This window comes from Octopus bimaculoides, chromosome 3 (genome assembly GCF_046866305.1).
Source record: "Octopus bimaculoides isolate indiv1 chromosome 3, ASM4686630v1, whole genome shotgun sequence".
NCBI lineage: Eukaryota > Metazoa > Mollusca > Cephalopoda > Octopoda > Octopodidae > Octopus > Octopus bimaculoides.
The window spans coordinates 93,786,157-93,813,686 of record NC_142930.1 but is presented as its reverse complement, the minus strand read 5'-3'; the positions used below and the strand labels follow the sequence as shown (position 1 = coordinate 93,813,686).

General features: G+C 37.3%; 1 protein-coding gene across 5 annotated transcripts in view; it reads right to left on the bottom strand.

Moving 5' to 3' along the window:
• LOC106871706 (uncharacterized) overlaps positions 1-27,530 on the bottom strand; it is a 436,102-nt gene that overhangs the window by 2,896 nt on the left and 405,676 nt on the right. For all 5 annotated transcript variants that reach the window (XM_089349376.1, XM_089349372.1, XM_089349374.1 and 2 more), the window contains 5 exons: positions 17,411-17,553; positions 11,231-11,323; positions 9,235-9,284; positions 1,517-1,566; positions 225-324 (listed from right to left, as the gene is read on the bottom strand). In XM_089349376.1, the coding sequence (XP_089205502.1) occupies positions 225-324; positions 1,517-1,566; positions 9,235-9,284; positions 11,231-11,323; positions 17,411-17,553 (436 nt within the window). The remainder of the gene's footprint in view (positions 1-224; positions 325-1,516; positions 1,567-9,234; positions 9,285-11,230; positions 11,324-17,410; positions 17,554-27,530) is intronic.

Here is a 27,530-nt window from a genome sequence, read left to right as displayed (position 1 = left end):
ATTTCTCTGGAATTGGTCAAGAGATGTACACACTTCTGATGAGACCCAATAAGGATTGAAAATCAATGAAAGCAGTTCATTTTCTCAATCTATGAAGAAGTGTTTAAATGTGCCATTCTTGTATGTCTGCTACATAGTTCATATATATATAGGTATAATATTATCAAGTGCATCCTTTCAGATAGTTAATTTACACTCTGCTAAAGATCATCACAGTAACTTACCTGAGGATTTTGAAGCAGCATCCACTGAACTGAGACTTTCTGTCACTGAAGCAGAACGCAATGTAACACTAGGGTAGTCTTCCATTATTTGCTTAAGTGACTGCAAGTAGAAGAACAAATCAAATGGTAATACATTACATAACAACAGCAATGATATCTTATTTAATATACTTAGACAGCAGTTCAAATAGAGATAAGGGAACTTTTGCTTCACATAGCTTCCAAGACACAAGGTGCCTGAACAATTTGATGACAGTGATAGCAGATAACACAGGTATACAGACACACACACGTGTATGTTGTATGTATATGTACATGTGCGTGTATACATATATATATATATATATGGCGTTAGGAAGGGCATGGCGTTAGGAAGGGCATGGCGTTAGGAAGGGCATCCAGCTGTAGAAACTCTGCCAAATCAGACTGGAGCCTGGTGTTGCCATCCGGTTTCACCAGTCCTCAGTCAAATCGTCCAACCCATGCTAGCATGGAAAGCGGACGTTAAACGATGATGATGATGATGATGATGATATATATATATATATATACATAAAATTTAATAATAGGATAAAGTCTTTATCAGAATTTATCAAGTAGTTAGCATGAAAAAACCTCATAAGGGGAAAAAACCATCATTTATTCCCTATAAATATATTTATTAATTTATATAAGGGCATTACTATACAATATACATATATATATATATATATATATATACACACACACATATATCATCATCATCATTTTAATGTCCACATGTTCATGCTTACATGGGTCAAACAGGATTTGTTGAAGAAGATTTTTTTTTCTCTACAGCCAGATGCCTTATGCCACCAACTATCACCTGTTTCCATATAAGGTAACATCTTATAACTAGACAGATTTTTCATGAAAGAGAGGAAACAAAGGACACTTGCATGATGGTGACACACGTTGTCTGTTTTAGCATGGTCTCTATGGTTGAATGCCCTTTCTAATGTCAACCAACAGAGTGTACTGGGTGCATTTTATGTGGCACCAGCGCAGGAGCTTTTTACATGGCACCAGTGGGGTCCCCAAATAGCTTGCAGTGTGTATGGTTGAGGCTTCTTTCAAGTTTCCATCTACCAAATCCACTTGCAAGGCTTTGGCCAGCCTCGGGTTATAGTAGAAGACACTTGCTCAAAGTGTCATGTAATGGGACTGAACCTGAAACCATGTGATTGGGAAGCAAACTTCTTACCACTGAGCTACACATGGGACTATCTAACTAACATAAATGAATTCAAAGACATTCAGCATGTACTTACATTCTCATTTTCAGCCACAGGTTCAAGAGGAGAAAATACATCTCCGTTTTCTAGAAAGAAAAGAAAATATAAGAAACTATATCAATCAAATTAATCAATATTCAATTTAATTCTTTTGCAGCATGACAAAAAAGAAAGAAAAACAGGAAAATCATTTTTAAAAAGCATACAAATTGCTTTTTTTTTTTTTTGTTTAACTTCTATATCAATCATAGTTTAACAGAATTATGATTGAAATATTCTAACTGTGACAATCACTATCTTTGTGTATATTTTTCATTGATTCAATTGTTTGTTTGTTTGTTGTTATTTATGGTTATTGATTGTTTTATAAACAGTTGCTACTGCTCGCTTGCAACTTACCTTGTGTTTTACATATTCTATTAGGAAAAATATCCATGGTTTATCCACTTCAAAATCTAACTGCAATTTATTTAAGGCTTGAAAGGGAATTAATGTCATTAATTTCCAGGGATCTGATATAAGCAAATTCAAAGCAAGAAGTTTTCTCGGGTAATGTAACACCAACACCACCACAACCACCAACAACAACAACAACAACTGTTCTTCATTTCATTCCTTTTTAAATTACATTTAATTGTAGCATCCTTGTCATTTTTCATTCACTTTCTATGCAGGCATGGTTTAGACAGATCATCATTGTCTGAGCCAGTTCTTTTTTGCTGATGAATGAGTGGTGTAAGCCATATGCTACTTATACAATAACACCATAAAATTTTTTCCATGGAACTTTCTTTCCTTTTTCTCTTCTCCGTCTCTGACAAAAGACAACAGACCAAAACAATATACTTGCCTCAGTTTCTTCAATACTCTGTACCCCTTTTTTACCTTGTTTTTTTACCCGAGTTCTTTAGTTCATTGTCAACTACTTATAGCCATGCTAGAGACCTACTGTGTGTACCATATTTCCTGAGACACAAGTCAACAGAATATGTAGTATAAACATTCAAACATTGTTGCTATCTTTCCAAATATTGTTGCCTTTCACATGGAATTTCTGGTCCTCATAGTTATCTTGTATGTTGACCTACCTGTTCTGGCTGTAAATTTTGCTCTGAAAAATTCAACTTGTATGCCAGAAAATGTGGTATGAAGTATATCTTCATTTTATTGACTGCTTATTTTATATTCTTTAATACTAGTTATGTGTTTGAAATTGTTGAAACAGTGAGTTGCTACGAGCTACTCTACATTGATTTCTATAATAATACATTTGTATAATAATACATAACCTGCTGAAAAAATAACTAATCTGTCACATATGAGAGAGACCTATCCTAGTGACATTTAATATCTTCAACGGGGATTCATTGTCATATTCCTTTGGTAAAGAATGCAATTATTGTAAAACAAACCATCATCATCATCAACATTTAACGTCTTTTTCCAATACTTAATTGACCTATAAAATCACCTGCACCATATATATATATATATAAAACTTACTTGGAAAAGGATGCGTGGCGTTCGATCATATAATAATATAAATAATATATAAATATGTGCATATATACATACATATATGTACATACCTACATATATATATATGTATATATACATGCATATATGGGTACAGAACATCAAAAAAACGTTAAACACAATGAGAAATGAAAACAAAAACGAACTTTTTTCCAACAACGAAAAAACAGAGAAACGAGACATCCTTTCTGTTTTTCTCTTTCTGTTCACCCTTTCCCTATTCTTCTCCTCTCCACTTCACCATTACCTCTCTCTCTCTCACTCTTCCTCCTTGACTCTCTTGTTGCTGACATGTGACAAAAGGGGATTTATTTTTCTGTCCATTTCCTTCCTAAAGAAAATATGTGACTTTGCCTGTCTCCTCTCATGGCTCGTCCTCCTAGCATTCATAATAATTTTTCTATCATCTTGGCTCAACAACCCTCACCGTTTGTTTTTACTGTCTTGTTCTCACTGTCCTGTTCTTGTTAACACTTTCACCCTCCACAAAATATCCCAAATTTTATTTAATTTGTTTTGCAGGAAGGACTGTTTCAATGAAGTCGCATATTGTCCTTACCTTCGAAACACGGAGTAGATGAAACAAGGACAACTGATGAAAGGGCATACTATTTATGTTGCATGTCTCGTTTCTCTGTTTGTTTTTTTCGTTGTTCGAAAAAAAGTTCGTTTTCTATGTTTTCATTTTTATGTTTTCGTTTCTCATTGTGTTTTTAACGTTTTTTTGATGTCCTGTACCCATATATGCATGTATATATACATATATATGTAGGTATGTACATATGTATGCATATATGCATATATTTATATATTATTTATATTATATATATATATATATATATATATATATATATATATATATATATATATATTTAAATGAAATATTCAAACACTGAGATTTGAAGTTAGATGTCACTACTGTTCATATCATGTGGATAAATTCAAAATTTGATGATATCACCAGTAGTAGCATTGGTGGAACGCAGTTATGATAGCTTTAAGGAGCTATGAAATATCGTAATGATGCTTAGTGAGCATCTACCTGCTAGAAATAAGAGCCAAGTCTTAAATAATCCACCGTAGCGCACCAATATAACAGAGAAAAACAGTATGCGAGGAAAACAGACAGAATTAAAACATTTAACAGCACAAATAAAAATATTATGCAATTACGGATATCCACAAACCAGGTTTCTGCTTTTGGTTATTCAACCTTGAGCTTCGTCAGTGTGGACCACCAGTTTAAATCCATGACTGTTCATGTTAGTCTCTGACATTCCTCCCTTTTCTTATTGTTTTTATTAAACCTCAAGTCAACCTTGATTGATTGTGGAGACTTATAATAAGAGGCATTCCAATCGTGACCTACCATCTCATCTTCTTGAATATCAAGAATGTTACCAATATGTTCTTTATCGCTTAAGCTGGATGTAATTTGACTAAGATTTGGCTGGCATTTCTAGCAGGTCGAGCAACCACATAAAAGAGTGATTCTCAAACAGTTCGCAGTGGAGCACTGATGTGCCACAGAGTGTATCTAGGTGAGTTGTGAATATTTTAAAATTTAATTTAAGGCTTTAGAAAATCCACATTAATTCCTGGTAATCTTGAAAAATAAATGTTAAAAGGTAAGCAGATGTTGTGTTCTATAGATTTTACCTTATAACACAACCTTATTCAACTTAACATCGAGGCGCAATGGCCCAGTGGTTAGGGCAGCGGACTCGCGGTCATAGGATCGCGGTTTCGATTCCTAGACCGGGCATTGTGAGTGTTTATTGAGCGAAAACACCTAAAGCTCCACAAGGCTCCGGCAGGGAATGGTGGCATACCCTGCTGTACTCTTCCACCACAACTTTCGGATTTATTTCAAAACGGGGGCACCAATATTTTCTTAACGAAACACTAACGAAACACTTTGAAACTTGGGACACTGGTAGAATGTGTCATATAAAACATCTTTTACTCTTAGTCTTCTTAACAAAAAAACGTACATCACAAGTTATTCCATGTTAAAGTTGTCATATTTCTGTAATTTCAACCAATCACTGACGTCTATTCAGCTGAATAGAGTTATTGCTGGGCGGTCATAAAAATGTTATTCCCTGTGACATATTTCATCCGGTTTAATCGTAATTTATACGCATATATTGTTTATATAATAAATTACGCTGTGCGTATCTATGTGTGTAACAATTTTAGAGTTCGGATTCTAGAGTTAGGGTTAGTTTTAGGGTTAGGGTTAGGGGATTAATACGATATACACCGTTACAGCGCTAACTGTTTTCAACTGAATAGACGTCAGTGATTAGTAGAAATTATCGAAATAAGACAATTTTTTACATGAAATAAATTCGAATACAAAAATTTTTTTCTGTTCTATAACACAAAATAGATAAGTATACGAAGTTTGAAAGTCTTTCGGTACCAAAAACACTACATAAAACATAAATGAAAACTGGTGCCCCCGTTTTGAAATAGATCTCAACTTTCTCTCACTCTTACTTCCTGTTTCTGTTGTGCCTGTAATTCAAAGGGTCAGCCTTGTCACACTGTGTCACGCTGAATATCCCCCGAGAACTACGTTAAGGGTACACATGTCTGTGGAGTGCTCAGCCACCTGCACGTTAATTTCACGAGCAGGCTGTTCCATTGATCGGATCAACTGGAACCCTCGACGTTGTAAGTGACTGAGTGCCAAGAAAAAAAATTCAACTTAACATACAAAGTATGTAATTCACTTTTTATTTTGGTCTCCAACATACCACAAAGTCAAAAGTGTTCCAGAACACTGACATGGAGTTTCTCCACATCGGTTCATATGTTTTCTTAGCTATTTAACAATGTATATCATTTATAATTTTATCCTAAGGCAATTAACTAAAGAAAATCATAGTTCAGGCAGTTTCCAGGTGGAAATGGGGCGCACTGTTTTTTGGGGAAAGAGTATGGGTGCAAATGGGAGCACACTGTACCAGACTAGACATTGGAGGTCTTGAAGTGAAGTGTTTAGTTCTTCCATTGAATTAGATGTTGTTGATTTTGTTATTGCTATTGTTTAGCCCTAGATTAGCACTAATTACACAGACTTTATAGTCAAAGATTTGATTAAAAGAAATGCCTTTTGAAATCAAGTTAAATACCAATTAAAATCCAAGTTAAAATATTTTATAACATTTACATTATATCTGCATAGATTAAATTGTATTGAATGATCGGAAAAGACAACTTCAAAAAACTGGAGTATTTCACAACCATGTCATCAGATTTTATTACTAGTAAACACCTAACTGACTGACAATTAAAATACCAAATCAATGAGAAACTACCAAAACTACAACCAATATTTTGTTTATTCAAATCAACTACTGAAAACTGTTCAGCCCCCATCAATACTAAGTGTTTCTAAGATCTGTCTGGAGAGAATGATAGCCAGAAACAGAAAGTGAGGATGCCTGAACAGTAAATGGAGAAACCAAACTCTAAAAGGATTCCAATGACAATCGTAGCCAAAACTCAATAAAATGACAGTAAGCAAGGGTAAATAGACAAAATTTATTCGTGGCATTTGACATTCAGCTGCAAGCAGAAATTATTATTAACTAAGGCGCAGGAGTGGCTGGGTGGTAAATAGCTTGCTTACTAACCACATGGTACGGGGTTCAGTCCCACTGCGTGACACCTTGGGCAAGTGTCTTCTACTATAGCCTCAGGCCGACCAAAGCCTTGTGAGTGGATTTGGTACACAGAAACTGAAAGAAGCCCGTCGTATATCATCATCATCATCATCATCATCGTTTAACGTCCGCTTTCCATGCTAGCATGGGTTGGACGATTTGACTGAGGACTGGTGAAACCGGATGGCAACACCAGGCTCCAATCTAATTTGGCAGAGTTTCTACAGCTGGATACCCTTCCTAACGCCAAAATATATATATATATATATATATATGTATGCGTGTTTGTTCCCCCACCATCGCTTGACAACCGATGCTGGTGTGTTTACATCCCTGTAACTTAGCGGTTTGGCAAAAAGAGACCGATAGAATAAGTACTAGGCTTACAAAGAATAAGTCCTGGGGTCGATTTTCTCGACTAAAGGCAGTGCTCCAGCATGGCCGCAGTCAAATGACTGAAACAAGTAAAAGAGTAAAAGAGTAATATGGTTAAAGACATTCATGACTATCCCGTGTTTTTTACCTACCAACACAGGGCATGCAGGACCACATTATTCAATGTTCTCAGTTATTTCAGAAAGACTAGTACATGATATATGGAGATATAGGTTCCTTTGTTAGCATAACATTCAACTGGTTAAATTACTATCTTTTACTTGCTTCAGTCATTAGACTGCGACCATGCTGGGGCACCCAATGCTTATTTTTTCAAACTTGATACTTATTCTATCGGTGGTTTATAAAACTTTGACAATAAATAGACATTAGTATTATACCTTACTTTTGGGACTAGTTTAATAACATTTAAGTGTGTGTGTGTGTGTGTGTGTGTGTGTTTGTGTGTGTGTGAGTATGTTTCTGTGTTCTGTAGTATCTGTGTACATAAATGTATGTGCGAATGTGCTTGTTTGTCTCTGGGTTTGTACTCTGTGTGTATTAGCTGAGATGACTGGCATACCAGAACCCTAGTTCAGCAGTCAACAGTCGCCTTATGTAACAAGCCTTCTATAAATAACATCAATGAACAAGACAATTCTACTTGCTAGGGGAATGACAAATTGATATCATATATACCAGTAACACTTTCCTTTGGATCACAACAGATGACACGGAATATTCTGGAAACTAAATCTCAATATTTAATCAGCCACACAATTTATGAGACGCTACAGATACATGCAGTGGTCTAACTAAACAAAAGGAAAGTAACACTTATTTCTAGAGATACATCATCATTTAACGTCTGTTTCCAATGCTAGCATGAGTTGGACAGTTTGACTGGGGACTGGCAAGCCAGGAGGTAGCACCAAGCTCCAATCTAATCTGGCGATGTTTCTACAGCTTGATGCCCTTCCTAACGTCAACCACTCCGAGAGTGTAGTGGGTGCTTTTTACGTGCCACTGGCATGGAAGCCAGTCAGGCAGCACTGGCATCAGCCACGTTTGGATGGTGCTTTTTACATGCTACTGGCACAGGAGTCAGTCGGGGAGAGGGAGCTGGCATCAACCACGCTCAGATGGTGCTTTTTACATGCCACCAGCACACGGAGCCAGTCAGGCAGCACTGGCAATGACCCACACATGAATGGTGCTAATTGCATGCCACCAGCACAAGAGTGAGTCAGGCAGCACTGGCAACGGCCACAACTACATTTTCGATTTTTGATTGTGATTTGATTTTTGATTTTACTTGACTCAATAAATCTCCTCAAGCGCAGCGTGTCGCCCGACAATTCAAAAGTACTTTTAAATGGACCAGTTATGTGACACTGGTATAGGTTACAGCTGTGATCTCACTTTACTTTCCAGATCTTCTCAATTACACCATATCTCCAGAGGTCTTGGTCTCTTGTCATCGCAGTAAAAAAATAAATTTAGATTGTTGGTGTTAATGACTTGTAGGCACACCGTATTTCATTATGCAACCATAATATACCACAAAGTATATTAAACAGAGAAATTCAAAACAAATAAAGCTATAAATAGTAACATGTAAATACTGGGTTAAAAACCCTTTGGACAGAAAAAGTCAAAGATTGTCCAATACTAGAATGCTTGTCATGTGAAGGCATATGGCTCATAAGTTAGAGCATTGGACTCACAATCATGAGGTAGTGAGTTTGATTCTTGGACTGGGCTGTTTGTTTTTGAGCAAGACACTTCATTTCATGTTGCTCCAGTTCACTCAGCTGTAGAAATGAGTTGCAACATCATCTGCTTTTGCCTTTCCCATGGATAACATCAGTGGCATGGAGAGGGGATGCTAGTATACACAGGCAATTGCTGGTCTTCCATAAACAACCTTACCAAGACTTGTGCCTCTGAGGGTAACTTTCTAGGTGCAATCCCATGGTCAATTATGACCAAAGGGGATCTCTACCCTTTACCCTGTTATGTTTACAAAAGATGTGGGATTTGTCCCATGGGCAGCCATTGCCCTTTTCTATACAAAGGATTTTTAACCCAAAATTTTACATACTATTATTTATATCTTAACTTGATTTGAGAGTTACTGTTCCTAAAAAACATTAGATGTCTTACCTTTGGAGGAGGTTGTTTTATCAGTGTTAATTGTTAGTGGAGCCATTGTACTGGGAAGAGAAGAGAACAAGTAATTAGCAAAAACATCAAAAGCACTCTCCCTATCTCTCTGTAAACACACATACACACACACTCAAAAAAACAAGGGACTTTATTGATTAATTCAAGTGGAAATAATGGCACGGTTTCTTTGCTAGAAAATGATCGCCAGTTGAATCACATTGACTTATATGCAAAATAAGACTGAATAAGTAAGCTTACCAGTAAAAATGCTTAAAAGCCCTGTAACCGCGTGTGTGTGTGTGTGTGTGTGTGTGTGTGTGTGTGTGTGTGTGTGTGTGTGTGTGTGTGTGTGTGTGTGTGTGTGTGTGTGTGTGTGTGTGTGTGTGTGTGTGTGTGTGTGTGTGTGTGTGTGTGTGTGTGTGTGTGTGTGTGTGTGTGTGTGTGTGTGTGTGTGTGTGTGTGTGTGTGTGTGTGTGTGTGTGTGTGTGTGTGTGTGTGTGTGTGTGTGTGTGTGTGTGTGTGTGTGTGTGTGTGTGTGTGTGTGTGTGTGTGTGTGTGTGTGTGTGTGTGTGTGTGTGTGTGTGTGTGTGTGTGTGTGTGTGTGTGTGTGTGTGTGTGTGTGTGTGTGTGTGTGTGTGTGTGTGTGTGTGTGTGTGTGTGTGTGTGTGTGTGTGTGTGTGTGTGCGCATGTGCACATATAGACAGACAGATAAAAAAAAACACAAAATCGAAATGTGTGATATTATGAGGCAGAAGGCAAAAAAAGCAAAAAGCATAGAAATATGAAATGAAACAACAAAATTCTCATCTCCAACTTAGCTGTGCATAGAGTCAGGAGTCATGTGCTGTTGTCATATATAGCAAATTCTCATTTTAATTCAATGTTATTAACACAAGACATACACCAAATAGGAATAAATGACAAATTGACAATCAATCTTTAACCCTTTGGAGATGGAACCTCGCATAGAGTTTCAGTGCCAAGAAGACAGAGCCCTTTTTACAAGCCCTACACAGGGCGTGCACTTATTTTTCAAAAAAAAATTATAAAAATTGAAGTAATTACTTTACATATATAAAACTACATACATTCTTGTTGGAAATTGAATGAACTAGTACAATCATTTGATTTTTTTTAGCCAATAAATCAGCCCTGTTGTCTTCTAAGGGCTAAAACAATTAATTTTATAACAAAATCATTGTAATTAGTCAATAACAATTTCTGATTAAAAAATAACAATTAACCTCCTTGATGGTAATTAATCCTTTAGCATTCAGATTTCTCTCTCAAATGTAATGCGTATTAATTCATATTGATATGAATTCATCATCATCATCATCATCATCATCATCGTTTAATGTCCGCTTTCCATGCTAGCATGGGTTGGACGATTTGACTGAGGACTGGTGAAACCGGATGGCAACACCAGGCTCCAGTCTGATTCGGCAGAGTTTCTACAGCTGGATGCCCTTCCTAACGCCAACCACTCAGAGAGTGTAGTGGATGCTTTTACGTGTCACCCGCACGAAAACGGCCACGCTCGAAATGGTGTCTTTTATGTGCCACCCGCACAAGCCAGTCCAGGGGCACTGGCAACGATCTCGCTCGAAAATCCTACGGGAGCCAGTCAGGCGGTACTGGCAACGGCCACGCTCAAAATGATGCATCTCATGTGCCACCCACACAAGAACCAGTCCAGGGGCACTGGCAACGATCTTACTTGGCTTGCCGGGTCTTCTCACGCACAGCACATTTCCAAAGGTCTCGGTCAGTAGTCAATTAATCGTATTATCTCATACCTTCGAAATTTCAATGATGTGACTGTTTATTTTTAGAATAATATTGTAGGGTAAGTGTGAGAGGCTAGATCTGGCCAGTTTGAAGATAAAACAGATAGATTATTTTGGCTGAATATGGCTGGTTTAAACATAAGAAGCTACTAAGAAATTTAGAGAATATGAAACCTTAGAATTTATTCTAGAAGCACCTCACCTGCTATTTGTTGTGGCAGTCACAGGGGCATCCACTGGCACTTTGCTCTTTAAGTCTTTTAGTGAGGTTTTCAGCTGCTGTATGGTTTCTTCACTAGAAAAGAGAAGACACAGTTTAGATGGATAAAAGAAGATGACCCCCAAGACGTATACACATATGAAATCTCAAAAAAGAGTTTTAATTAATATATGGAGAAACCTGTGAAGGAGGAAGGCAGTGTTTTGGTTGGCCCCTTAATCCTTAAGATAAATAAGCTTTTGTATGTGAACAAACATTTTAGATTTTACAAACCTTAAGAATTACATTTTATAAAAGTAGAAAATTTAAAGAATAATAATTAAGAAAATTGTTGCCAGTACCCACCTGACTGGCCTTCGTGCTGGTGGCACATAAAAGCACCCACTACACTCTCGGAGTGGTTGGTGTTAGGAAGGGCATCCAGCTGTAGAAACTGTGCCTATCAGATTGGAGCCTGGTGTAGCCATCTGGTTTCACCAGTCCTTAGTCAAATCGTCCAACCCATGCTAGCATGGAAAGCGGACATTAAACGATGATGATGATGATGCTGATGCTGATGATGATGATGATGATGATGATGATGCTAATGCTGCTACTGATGAAGATGATGATTACATAAAATAACACCAGCAAAAGCAGTAGTAGAGATAGTAATGACAGTGAAGGAGATGAGAGATGATGTTAATGGTCATGATGATGATGATCATCATTGTTTTAATGTCCACTTTTCTATGATTGCATGGGTCAGATGGAGTTTATCAAGCAGATTTACTATGGCTGGACGCCCTTTCTGGTCAGTAGGGTTCGAACTTTGACCATGATAGTAGGAAACTGAAGAAATAAAGTAATTGCAATTTGAGGTGTCACAATATTTTGCACTTTCTAAGGCAGCAAGCTGGCAGAAACGTTAGCATACCTTTCATCGACTTTGCCTTTCATCCTTTCGGGGTCGATAAATTAAGTACCAGTTATGCACTGGGGTCGATGTAATCGACTTAATCCCTTTGTCTGTCCTTGTTTGTCCCCTCTATGTTTAGCCCCTCTATGTTTAGAAATAAGAAACGTTAGCATGCTGGGCAAAATGCTTAGCAGTATTTTGTCTGTCTTTACATTCTGAGTTCAAATTCTGCCGAGGTCGACTTTGCCTTTCATCCTCTCCGGGGTCGATAAATTAAGTACCAGTTGCATACTGGAGGGGGTCGATCTAATCAACTGCCCCACTCCCCAAAAATGTCAGGCCTTGTGCCTAGAGTAGAAAAGAATATTTGGCACTTTCATTGATTATCTTTTAGTTGTTTCAGTCATGAGACTGTGGCTGTGCTGGAGCACCACCTTGAAGGATTTTAGTCAAACATATCAACCCCAGGATTTTGTTTTTAAGCCTAGTACTTATTTCATTGGTATCTTTTGCCAAACCACTAAGTTACAGGGATGTAAACACACCAACACTGGTTGTCAAGCAATGGTGAGGGACAAACACAAGACACAAATACAAACGCACGACAGTCTTCTTTCAGTTTCCATCTACCAAATTTGCTCACAAGGCTTTGGCTAGCCCAAGGCCGGCCCAACGCTATATTAGAAGACATTTGCCCAAGGCACTACGCAGTGGGACTGAACCCAGAACCATGTGATTGGGAAGCAAACTTCTTATCATACAGCCACAGAACAGTGACTGCAAGTTTAGCATCCTTTAGAATCAGGTGTTCATGTAACTGATAGTAATTTACTGACCCATATTCTGTGTTCACCTTCTGATAGCAACCTATATGAGACTACAATTGGTTCTAAAATACTCAACTGTCCATTCTAAAGAGCTAGGAATTAACCTAATTCTATGTAAGACCCTTTTGTTATGTTTCACATATAATAACAATTCATTAATTTACAAAATATTTTTTAATTCTTAATCATTTTCAAAATTAACTAAAAGATAACAACAAAGCATAATAGACGAACTTAAGGTATTTGACTACTGACTAGAAGATCAATTTACACCAGCCACAGAGGTGCCTTGTTGAAAAAGAAACATAATTCTCCTTGCTTCAGTTTATTTGAACTAAACAAAAAGCAGGCTCCAGTCATACCTGAGTGTACTACAACATGCTCGCCTTTTCTGAGAAATGGTGTGTGTGTGTGTGTGTATATATATATATATATATATATATATATATATATATATCTTTGCATATAAATAATTTGCAGGCTGAACAAAAACAGGGTCATCTGTGTCTTCACAGTTGAATAGTTAATATTGGGAACAGAGAACTGTAAAAGCAAGTAAACCAGTCAGCTAAAAAAAGGAATTTTTCAAAAGGGATGTAAACTAGTAAACAACAAAAATGTTGAAAAGTACAATAAACACCCTGGGCCTGTTCTGGTGCATTGTGTTACTGACATTCCAAACTGATATAGAAAAAAGTATGTACTAAGCTTAGAAAATACTACTTTACTAACTGTTGCTGTCATCACAAAAGTTCAAATATAGTCTCTGTTCGGTCGTTGTTGCTGTTTAACTTAAGGTCAGCTCTGAACAAACAGATTTATTATCAAAGATACATACAATGGTGAGCTGGCAGAATCATTAGCACGCCAGGCAAAATGCTTAGCAGCATTTCATCTCATCTTTTGATTTCAAATTCCTTCGCGATTGATTTTTCCCTTCATCTTTTCAGGGTCGATGAAATAAGTACCAGTTAAGCACTGGGTTCAGTATAATTGACTTATACTCCTCCCAACTTGCTGGCCTTGTGCCAAAATTTGAAACCATTATCAAAGGTACATGATCACCAAACTTATCGTTCTTTACATGAGGTCTCTACACCAGGAATGGATATCTTCTATGAGAAGTGGGCTGGATGAGACATGACTCATGACTCAGGAAGGCCACATTGCTCAAAAAATTCAAGAGAAGTGTTTTAATTAGATGAGCCACTCAGAAAGTCCCATGGACTACAGTCTGCCCATGACATGTCTACACTGACAAAAGTCTTCTTTATTTAAAACGGTAGGGGTACAATGTGAGAGAGATTTAGCTGCTATTTCTTGCAAGTTGGGCGAACACATAAATTTGCTCATTAGCACATGGGGCTCCTTCATTAGCGCTATAGCCTCCACCCTTGAAAGTTGGAGATACTAACTTCACTACAAAACTGTATCTGAAAGAGTATCCAGGTCAACAATTTCCATGTTCCTATTCATGTAGATGAGGCAAGTGAGGGATCTTTTATGTGGTAACTCAACCTGTTAGACATAGCAGCTAAATATACTCGTCTTGAAAGAGCTAGGCCCACTAGATAAAATTAGTGCTTGAAAAAATGATTGGCTTGTCATGGATGGATAGTCTTAAGTCACAGCTTTGCTAAAAAAACAATAACAATATCAACAAATGTGAAAATTTCTACAGAGATGTTCAAATTGCAGGAAATAGCAGCCAAATCAATCACAAATCACACACTACTGTTTTGGAAAAGGCAGGACACATTGGATAATGTAGTCCTAGATATATTAAAGACAGGATGGCCACAAGTGGAATGCTGTGACCTTCCTATCATGAAAGTGTGTAGCAATAAATGTTTAAAACCAAAGCCTTCATTTGGAACACATTCAACAAACAGAAAACAGCTGTTGCATTAATGACAATGGTGGTGGTGGTGGTGGTGGTTGAGTTAATGATGGGTATGCTAATAATATATGTCCTTTAGCTAGAATTAACCCATTTACATTTAATACGGTGACAGAACATACACAAACATTAAAGGTTATGAGTTCACCCATAGTCCAAAGATGTTTCGCATATATTAAGAAATATTACAAATGTATAGCAGCAAACATGAGAACAATGGAGAACGAGAGAGAGAGAGAGAGAGAGAGAGAGAGAGAGAGAGGTAGAGAACAACAGCACAGAAATACATTTATACACAATAGAGACACACACACACCCGCACAGAATTTTGAAAGAGAAAATGTGTTAATAATTCTTAAGCAAAAACAACAAATTTTAAGAGAGAGAAAAATGAAATCTTTTTTGTTAGCAAGTTAGCATGTGTGCATCTCTCATTTATGAATGCTATTGGTAACATATAATCCAGTACAATGTGTTATGTGGTCGGTTCGCCAGCAACTAATCTGACATCTCCACTGTGCTAGGTTAGTGAAAAGGGATACTAGGAGTACAATGGAACAAAAAACAGGACATTTCAAAAGGACAATTGAACCCTCATATACCTTTTTTAAGAAGAGTGTATTTCTGGAACGTAAAAGCACTCATTACACTCTTGGAGTGGTTGGCATTAGGAAGAGCAGCCAGCTGTAGAAACCATGCCAAATCAGACTGGAGTCTAGTGCAGCCCTCAGCTTACCAGCCCTGGTCAAATTGTCCAACCCATGTTCAAATATTGCAGCATGGACAACAGATGTTAAGATGATGATGATGATGATGATGATGATGATGATGATGATGATGATGATGATGATGTTGATGATAAAGCTATAAATATTGATGGATTCTCCCATTGAATACAATGTATGAGTGTTCAGCTTCAGCCAAACGAGCTGCACAAATGATTTGTTTATAGAAATTAAATGTATGTGCCACACATTAGCTCACTCTCTCCATCAAATTGACATTGCCTGAAATGGTGCACAGTGTACCATGCATTAGGTGTTGAAGTGATTACAAAGCAACATGAGATGAAGTGTTTCGCACAAGAACACAAAGCACCACTTGGTCTAGGAATTGAAACCATAATCTCACGATCATGAGTGCAACACCCTAACCACTAGGGTGTAAATAATTGTTTAAAAGATTGAGAAATACGATGGATTGCTTTGGTCTAATGGTAGAAAGCCTGTCATGTTTAAAGATGTGGGCTTGTGTTCCAGTCAGCCATTTTGTATCAAAAAGGTCTTTTAATCCAATATTTAAACACTATTATTTCTAATTTTATCTGCTTTGGGATACATCATTCAAAAATATATTTTAAAAAATTAAAAAATAAAAAAGAGAAAGAATTATTTCACATTCTCAAGTTTTAATAATGCAACAACAACACACACTCACACAAAACAGGTTTCTTTCAGTTTTTGCCTACCAAATCGACTTGCAAGGCCTTGGACAGCCCAAGGTTATAGTAGAAGACACTTGCCCAAAATGCTGTGAAGTGGGACTGAACCCAATATGATATGGTTGGGAAACAAGCTTCTTAACCACACAGCCACACATCTGTGTGTATGTATGTGTGTGTGTGTGTGTGTGTGTGTGTGTGTGTCTGATGCAGCATGGCCAAATCTCAAGGAGCTTACTTGGTAACCACAATGCTCTGGGTTTAATACCACAGTATGGCACCAAGAGTCACAACCATAGGTCAACCCAAACCAGGTGAGTGTAAATAAGTAGATACAAACTCTGTGGAATCTAAATGACTGAATACTCATCACTGAAACTGATAAAGAGCTACTTACTTTTTTATTGATATATATGCATGCGTGTGTGTGTGTGTGTGTGTGTGGGTGTGTGTGTGTGTGCGTGCGTGCGTGCGTGTGTGTGCTTCCCTCTGTGTGCATGAGCATGCCAGCGTATGCATGCATGTGTACACACACACACACACACACACAAAGGTTGTTTTTCAGTTTCTATCTATCAGATCCACTAACAAGATTTTGTTCAGCCTGGGGCTATAGTAGAAGATACTTACCCAAGATGCAAGTGGCACCTTGACTAAGTGTGTGTGTGTGTGTGCATGCAATCAAACATTCATTTAAAAGATTACTAATTTGCCTTACATTTATGAATTTCTGTTGCAAAATTCCTGATGTGAAATCATGCATTGAAACAGATATTGTCATAATTCAGGATGGTCATTCTTCTTTTATTTTTTGCCTTGCAAAATAAACACACACACACACACACACTATATACATATATATATATATATTCTTCACTTGTTTATTATTATTGTTCTTATGCTATGTCCATTGTCTGAAATCTTTTGTCACACAACTGTTACCTCTTCCGCGACTCTCCATCCCATGTGTCTCCTCCTGTTCAGAACAGGGGGAGACATGTGGGATGACCATCCCAAAATATAACAATAGTTTACCTTAATTTCTCTATACAAGTGTAGTCATTAAAATACAAACACACAGCTATAGAATAGTTACCATGTTTGGATCTGGCTTTGGCTAGACTTAAGTTGGCTTCCAAGACTTTCTATTTCTTGGTCTTTGTTCCTGATGACACCCATCAACTGGTGTAATTCTTGCCGCATCTGCTGAAGGTCTTTGTCAACATCAGCTAAGGATTCCTGCAAGCATTAGAAGAAAGACGAAAAAAAGATCAGTGAGTCATCATCACCACCACTAACACCATAACCTTCATCATCACCACCATTGTAACCATCACCATCATCATCATCATCATCAAGTAGGACCAGTACAGATCATTAAGGAAAGTTGACCTTGATTTAGAGACTTTACAAAAAATAACTTTTACTCTGCACCTTTTGTTGTCATTATTGGTGAGCTGGCAGAACAATTAGAGCATTGAATAAAATGCTCAGTGGCATACATACTGGGCTCAAATCCCACTGAAGTCAGTTTTGTCTATCATCTTTTCAGAGTCATTAAAATAAAATACTGGCTAAAAGCTGGGGTTGCAAGTATTGATGGACTCCCTACTGCTAGCCCTGTGCCTATAACAGAAACTACTGTCATTATTACTTCTGCCTTAGCGAAAGCAGAGGTATTGTTTCCAGTTGTGTTTGTTTGTTTGTCTGTGGACAAGATATCTCAAGAACCACAAGATGGATTTGGATGAAACTTTCAGGGATGTGTGGCCTCATGACTGGCACAAGCTGATTAGATTTTGGGACCGATCCAGTACCAGACAAGGATTCTGGATTATTTTACCTTTTTTTTTTTAATTTAATTTTTGACGGGTGTTGGGTTCATTTTTAGTATTCTCGTTTGTGAGAGCAGTCGAGTTTATTTCAGATATTCTCATTTTAAAAATCATCTCTGGTTAATCATTGAGAGAATGTTAGTGTTGCCTTAGTGGAGGTTTGCACTCTCTGAATGCTCTTATTATTATTATCATATGAAAACTTACAGCTTATTTTGCTGGGTATGATGGAAAGTGTCAGCTGCCCACAGCCAGCAGACTAAGGTAACACTTGTTTACTGGTCATGCTTCAAGAACCTTGCAAAGAATTCTTGCAGTTCCAAGAAATGCTGATTTTTGTAGGTGTTCTACCTTCACACTTACACTGATCTTTTTCAGCCATGTTGGTAGTTGAGTGCTGATACTTCCGAGTGCACCAATTACTACTGGTATTACATCTACTCTCCTCAATGACCACAACCTTCATATTTCTCACTTCAAATTGTCATAGTTGTTTATTTTTTCTTCTTTCACATTGATCCTGTTGTCACCGGGGTATGCTATGTCGATTATCATACATGTTCTTTCTTTTCTATCCACCACAACAATGTCTGGTTTACGATGTCTGGTTGGGTGATTGCACTGAATCATTGCATCCCACAGGATTTTGCAATTCTCATTTTTGGTGACTCCTTCTGGAGTTTGCTCACACCACATCTTTGCTCTTTGTAGGCTGTGATTTCCACAAAGCTCCCAATGGATCATTCTTGCCATTATTATTATTATTATTATATTTATTATTATTATTCAGCATTTGGTAGTTTCAGGCAAATTTCTACTGCATCACCTGCTATACCTCCGTGTTGCTGGGGTATGTGAGGCAGATTTGGCAAGGACTGGACAACCATTATCATCATCATCATCATCATCATCATCGTTTAACGTCCGCTTTCCATGCTAGCATGGGTTGGACGATTTGACTGAGGACTGGTGAAACCGGATGGCAACACCAGGCTCCAGTCTGATTTGGCAGAGTTTCTACAGCTGGATGCCCTTCCTAACGCCAACCACTCAGAGAGTGTAGTGGGTGCTTTTACGTGTCACCCGCACGAAAACGGCCACGCTCGAAATGGTGTCTTTTATGTGCCACCCGCACAAGCCAGTCCAGGGGCACTGGCAACGATCTCGCTCGAAAATCCTACAGGAGCCAGTCAGGCGGTACTGGCAACGGCCACGCTCAAAATGGTGCATCTCATGTGCCACCCGCACAAGAACCAGTCCAGGGGCACTGGCAACGATCTTACTTGGCTTGCCGGGTCTTCTCACGCACAGCCCATTTCCAAAGGTCTCGGTCCGTAGTCATCGCCTCGGTGAGGCCCAATGTACGAAGGTCTTGCCTCACCACCTCAGCCCAGGTCTTCCTGGGCCTACCTCTTCCACGGGTTCCCTCAACTGTTAGGGTGTGGCACTTTTTCACGCAGCTATCCTCCTCCATTCTCACCACATGTCCATACCAGCGCAATCGTCTCTCTTGCACGCCACAACTGATGCTTCTAATGTTCAGCTTTTCTCTCAAGATACTTACACTCTGACGGGTATTCACATTGACATTACACATCCAACGGAGCATACTGGCTTCATTCCTTGCGAGCTTACGTATGTCCTCAGCAGTTACAGCCCATGTTTCACTGCCATGTAGCATGGTTGTTCGTACGCATGCGTCATACAGTCTGCCTTTTACTCTGAGTGAGAGTCCCTTTGTCGCCAGCAGGGGTAAGAGCTCTCTAAACTTTGCCCAGGCTATTCTTATTCTAGCAGCTACACTTTCAGCGCACCCACCCCCACTACTAACTTGGTCGCCCAGATAGCGGAAGCTATCGACTACCTCTAGTTTTTCACCCTGGAATGAGATAGAAGTTGTTTCCTGTTTGTTTGCAGTCTTTATTGCACCTGAACATCTGCCACAAACAAAAACTAACTTGCTAGTTAACCTGCCTTTGATGTTGCTGCACCTCTTATGTGTCCATAGCTTGCACCGGGTACATCTTATAGAGTTACTACCTACTCCTTTTCTACATACTGAGCAGGGCCATCTACCTGAAGGGGGGGGGGAAGGGGTTGAAGGGGTTTATTATTATTATTATTATTATTATTATTATTATTAAGGTGGTGAGCTGCAGAGCATGCCAGGCAAAATGCTTAGCAGTATTTTGCATGTTGCTACATTCTGAGTTCAAAGGCAAAGGTCGATTTTGCCTTTCATCCTTTTGGGGTCAATAAATTAAGTACCAGTGAAACACTAAGGTCAATGTAATCAAATAGTCTCCTCCCCCAATATTTCAGGCCTTGTGCCTTTAGTAGAAAGGATTATTATTATCATTATTATTATTATTATTATCATTATCATTATTATTATTATTATTATCATTATCATTATCATTATTATTATTATTATTATTATTACTATTTTGCATGATACCCTAGGCAAATGTCTACCATTATATTATTGACCAAAATCTTTAAGTCAGAAAGTTTGCATAATCCTATAGTGAGCAGGTGTGCACATGTGTACTTATGTTTAAAAATCCGAATTGTTTATGGAGTGTCTCCTCATGTCATATACCACCAGTTCATTAAATACAAATTGATAAAATAACTAATTAGCAATATGAATTGTGTTGATATGGTTGATTGATAACAAAAGAACATCTGTGTTGAAAGCTACCTGTCTAGCAGGGCAAAAACTATCAATAAAAACTGATACATGAAACAACCTCTCCCAGTTTTCTGGTGTTGTGTATGCAAGATGACAGAGAATGATGATCTGTCTAAACCATGCCAGCATGGTTTAGACGAACATGATAACAATGATGATGATGATGATGAAATACAAGACTGGTTCTTACACAGATACTAGTTACCACAATGCATTGGTAAAAGACACTTGTCCATACAATGTACAGTGGGACTGAACCTGGAACCAAGTAATTGTGGAACAAAGTTCTTAACCACACAGCCATATCTGCACCTAACTTGACAGAAGATTTCTTTTTTAAACTTTAAGATGGGACATTTTAAATTTGTATAAAACAAAAAAAGCAGAAATAGTCTCAGACAGTGGAAGTGTTGCATGTGTTTATAATTAATATTTATATAACCATCTTAGTGGAATCAAGCTTATGACTGTTACGTTGTGACAGCAACCTTCAGCCTCTATCTAGTGTATTTTATCATCAATTTTCTGATCAATATATATCAAAAATAAAAAATTTCAGGTTTTTGCTGTTAATGAGAAATTTGCTTGTAGAGAAATGATGCCAGTTGGTTTCATCTTGAAAGAATGAAATAATAGAAGAAAAAATATTTATGAAGCAGTTCATAAATCTTTCATGTTTTTGTCATGGAATAGTTGCAGAATACACTTGGATAACAGGATGGAATGTAACATGTTAGTAGCAAAACTAGGGTTAGTTTGAGGTTGAAATATGAAATGAAAGCTGTTTCTTAAGGCATGCTAAAGAAAAGAAAACAAATGAAAGAGAGAAAATGGAGAAAATTTAATGTATTGTGTGATTGTTTCTAAGTGTTATATACTGTCCATATTTATAAGTGTTATAAGAACATTTTGACTATATATCAGAGTCTGGCATAAGTTGCTATACAATAATATTGTAAAATGATTATTCAATTAAATAGAAATAGCCATCTCAATTCACTGTAACGTAATACAACATGAATGAAGTTTATAAGTAGACATTTTTGTTTCAGAAATATGAGTCAATTACCTTACAGCACTGCAGAACCTATATGGAATGTTGAGCAAAAGCGCATATTTTGATATTCAATTCCAATTCAATAACTATGGAGGAAGGTGTTCAAAAGTGAAACACTAACCAAGAGAATGACGAGTGTGGTGTTAAATTAGTTGAATGAGCATGGGTTTTACTAATGAAGCACCTGTCATATTCACCCAGTGTCATTCAGGACAGAAAAGTTACAAGCAACACCTCCAGTCATGTCTTTTATGTAGTTCATCTCACCAGAGTATCAACCAAACATCAACATGATGCATTCTGGAAGGGTTTAAATTTACCCCCATTTTATTCTTAGACTTGAACAAATACTAAATGAAGATGATATTGATCATACGGATCAATTCTCCACAGAAATGCTTCATCTCATTGATCAGATAATTTTAGATCAATCAACATTTCATTGACACATTCAACTGTATATATTTAAACTGAAGATGACTTTCATATGTAATCAAAGGTGTGATTAGTCAAGGTTTGTGGGTTTGGACTGCAAATCACAGTCCCTGCGTATAAGTAGATATTTCCTTTTGACATTCCAGGCAATAACAGATAACCTCTGGCATTACCTGACAAGGAGTCATTCATACACTTTTCAGAAGGATAGGCCCTCGAAGATCTCTTGATCTGACCATTCCTTCTGGGCATATCTCAAGAAATATGTCTAGCAACACAAACTCACCACCATCCAGAAATTACAAATTACAATCATTAATGAATTTGCTTAATTTTACAACTGACTTGTCTAAACCTTTAGCATTCAGATTACTTTGTCAAATTCAATGCTTATTTATTCATATTGCTTTGAATTAATCATGGATTATCTTGTAGCTTTGAGTTTCTGATGATATGATTGTTTATTTTTAGAATAATACCATAGAGTAGGTGTGACAAACTGGATCTGGCATGTTTGAACATAAAATGGGTAGAATATTTGGGTTGGGTGTAGCCAGTTAAAGGTTAATGTTTCCTCATGCCAGAGGATTATGTATGTTACAAGTATTAGGGTCTGAGGAATACTTAGTCATTTATCAATTCAATGAGTAGGCAGATCAATTGACTGTACAATTGGAATATGTCAGTTGAAAAGAAGAAGGAGTGTGTGTTAATAATAGATCGACAATGAAGAAGGAATATGAAGACAGTTTTTGAATTTGAAGAATAAGAATGTTGATGATGCTGATGAGAGTGATGCTGTTGGTGATGATTGATTTCATGCAAAATTAGTAACAAAAAAAAGATGGCATAGAAAATGAAGAAAAAGTAAACATAAAGGTAATCATTCCAAAAAAAAAAAAAAGTTTTTTTAAAGTAAGACAATGATAAAGAAGAAATAAATATACAGAAAGGCATGCAGTGAAATGTGATAAAAAATACAACAAAAATATACAGCTGAAAAAAATTTCATAAAAAATAAAAATGAACACCCCCCCCAAAATAAAAATTAAAAATAGGAAAAAGAAGCTCTCAACAAACGTGGTGTCCCAACATGGATGCAACCAAATACCTAAAACCGATGTTTTTACCTTACAGTTTACACGTGAGAAACTAAGAGTAGCAACAATTGGGAGACATCAGCTCTTCAAATAAATGAATAAACTCTACTGAATACATTTAGTACATCTCTCTCCTGTTGGTAAATGAAGCACACAAACACACACACACACATAAAATACAGGGAAAATCCATCCTACTCATGATAAAACAGGGAACACACACACAATATGTAGTTCAGCTTCCAAATGATTCCTTTTTTGCAAAAGGAATGATATTTTTTTTTAAATAGGTGTCATTATGAAGTCAAGATCATCATCATTATTATTATTATTATTATTATTATTATTATTGAGTGAGAGAGCAGTGCATGCCATCGAAGTGACACTGGGGTAAAATATATGAAGCCCAGTATACCCATCATGACTACCCTTCTGATAAGGGTACACCAGGCACATGCATCACAACCATACATGCATGACATAGTAGCCAATCCTGCTCAAAAGGTCCCTGAATAAGAGTTGTTTAAGGATGTTGAACAAAACACCCATGTTTCCAAAGGTGAATTATCCAAACCCCAAAGAATTCCTCTCAACACATGGCAATGATGCACCCCCACTACTTCTGCTCATGATTAGAGATGCACATATTGTCAGCCATTAAGGGTCATGGTCAACTGGTTACGGTCAAGCAAATCTGTGGTATTGAGCAGAATATTTGCTGTAGCTTATCTTTTATACCAAGACAAAACAATATACATGATAACACTTCCAATCGGTTTCATCATGTACATTGTTTTACCTTGGTATAAAAGATGGGCTACAGCAAATATTCTGCTCAATACCACAGACTTGCTTGTCAGTTGTTTATCCTCGTCAAACACCAGAACAGAGACAGTACAGCATTCCTGAAAATGCATTTCTTGCAAATAATGAATCCCTCATCAATTTCCGACAAAGAACATTCAGTTGTTTGAGCAACTGAAAAACCTACTTATCAAATTAACATGTAAACGGCTGAATATTTCACAGACATAAGTATCCTTAATGTAATTCTATAGTCAAATCAGCATCACATGATATATGATAAGGCTGGATCTTTGAATTACAGTGTACTATTCTTTTCTTCCTCCTCACTCCACTTTGGTTGTTTTGTTATTCCACACACTTCCCCATTGGATATAAAACTCAAAGCCCACATTATTATTATTATTACTACTACTACTACTACTACTACTACTAAGGTGGTGAACTAGCAGAACCATTAACACCCATTTTGTCAGTGAGTTCAAATTCCACCAAGGTCAACTTTGCCTTTCAGGGCCAACAAAATAAGTACCAGTGAAGTACTGGAGTCTATGTAATTGACTTACCCCTCACCCTCAAAAACAGCTGGTTCTGTACCAAAACTTGAGATCATTATTTTTATGGCTTAGTCAGAGGAGAAAGAGCAACACCCAGGGCCTCTGAGACCAGTAGAGTAGAGAGAGGAATAACCAGTGACCTACGTTGTCTTCAAACCAGAGACTTAGTCTAAACACTTACTAGTGAGCATTTAGTCTAAATGCTTACTAGTGAATGGATTCCACTAAAGGTACACAAATAGGATAAATTAAGAACTAAGCTGACTGCACGTAACAGGGTGACCCTTACACACACTATCAGCATATTAGATTTTATATGTTATTCAGCATAACATATATATAAAAAAAAAGAAATTTAAGTAGTGTTTCTAAGAAAATGATATTCATCTTAAATTCCAAAAATATTTCACCAGTCACAGATAAAATGTTGAGATTTATTTACCCCAACTGTAACCCATTTATTTATTTATTTTTTAATTAGTCACTGTAAGTAGTCACTGGCCACTATGCTGTGAAAAAGAAATTCTACACTGACAAGGGAGAGTTTGTTGAATCTGTTTGACAGTTTTATCGGGTAACTAAACAAAAATAAAACATACATACTGGACAAAACATGAAATATATCTCTCTTAGATAAATTACACTCACTCGGTTCAATGTCCTTATACAGATCATCATCACTATCAACATCAATATCATTGTCCATGGATTGGCAAAATCATTAGTGTTGGAAAAGTGCTTTGTGTTATTTCTTCCTGTTTTGTACATTCTGAATTCAATCCTGCCAGAGGTCAACTTTGCCTTTTATTTTTACAGGGTTGTACAGTAAAGAACCAATCAATTACTGGGATGAATGTAATCAACTAACACCCCCTCCCCTCAAAATTGCTGGTCTTGTTTCTAAATTAGAAACAGTTAGTAACAAAGGGGCAGTGGAGGTAAATCTAGTGGTTGGAAAATTACAAAGACAAAGTATATGCCTCTTGCTTCTGTCAGGTTCAAATCCTAATGGCAATGATTTGGGGTTTTAAATAAATAGCCAAATAATTTTCACACAGGATAGGAATCCAGGTTATTACAAGTGACATTCATCATCATCATCATCATCATCATTGTTGTTTAACGTCCGCTTTCCAAGCTAGCATGGGTTGGACGATTTGACTGAGGACTGGTGAACCAGATGGCGACACCAGGCTCCAATCTGATTTGGCAGAGTTTCTACAGCTGGATGCCCTTCCTAACACCAACCACTCTGAGAGTGTAGTGGGTGCTTTTACGTGCCACTGGCACGAAGGCCAGTCAGGCGGTACTGGCAACGGCCACGCTCAAAATGGTGTATTTTACGTGACACCTGCACAGGAGCCAGTCTAGCAGCACTGGCAACGATCTCGCTCGAATGTCTTTACACATGCCACCGGCACAAGTACCAGGAAGGCGATGCTGGGCACAGGTGCCATCACAATTTCGCTTTCCTAGATGAGTATCTATTCTTGAGACACTGATGAAACTGAAGTGCCAGCACTATTTCCATAAGAAAAAAAAGAAAAAAGGACACAGTCAGGGTTTGATCATATGTCTACTTGGCAAAGGATAACTTGGGGTTAGCCTTTTAGCATTCAGATTTCTCAAATGTAATGTTTATTCATATTGATTTGAATTAATCAAGCATTACCTTGTAGCTGTGAAATTTCAATGACATGATTGTTTATTTTTAGAATAATATTGAAAGGGAAGTGTGAGAGGCCAGAGCTGGCCAGTTTGAAGATAAAACAGGGATGAATATTTTGGCTGGATATGGCCAGTTCACTCTGCCAAAGAAAGACAGGTTGGTCATAGCTTGAATGCATTTGATCATAGACTAGATCTGGTCAGCCACAGCCAACCTGTGAGCTAAACAATAACTACAACAGCAAACAACAAGCATTATCACATGTTTGTTAAGGCAATTTTTGAAACATTCTGCCTCACAAGATACCACATTCAGAGGGTACAAATCTGAAATCTTACTAATTCTTTAAAGGAAGCAATAATACAGCTGGTGGGCTAACTTAAATAGGGAACCAGTTGTTGTTGATGTAACTTCAAAACAGTTCTGAACAAGCAGGGTTCTGATCTATGGCATTTTATATCCTTGCAATGTATTCAAGATTTTTTTCGCTTTTTTTTTTTTCTTTTAGATGATAAAGTGTGGCTAGAGGAGAATTTGGTTGCAATTTCTAACAGGCCAAACAACTATATAGAGCAGGGGTTTTCAAACTTTTTGACTTGCGGACCCCTTTATATTTCAGGGAGCCCCTTATAAACGCTTATGAAATTTATACATAAATATTTGCTTAAAATAACATATATTTTTACATTTATTTATTTAACAGTATTTAAAAAATAGGTTTATTGTCAATTAAAAGATTTCGATTAAAAAACATATAAAATCAAATTGCCCATAAAAAGTATTTGCTGTCCACGGACCCCCTGTCTTGTCCTTGTGGACCCCCTGTGGTCTTCGGACCACAGTTTGAAAACCCCTGATATATATACTCCAGAAGGAGGTTAAAAGGAGTCAATAGCATTTTAGTTAGTGAAATATAATATTTGAAAACTTCATCTCTTATAACAACAGACATCACAAATCAATTGAAAAGTCACTGTAGTTGCTTGGACCTATCAAAAATAGCAACAAATTTCTTCATATCACACCTGGCTGACTCAAAACACGAAAGACACATTGAACAGTGT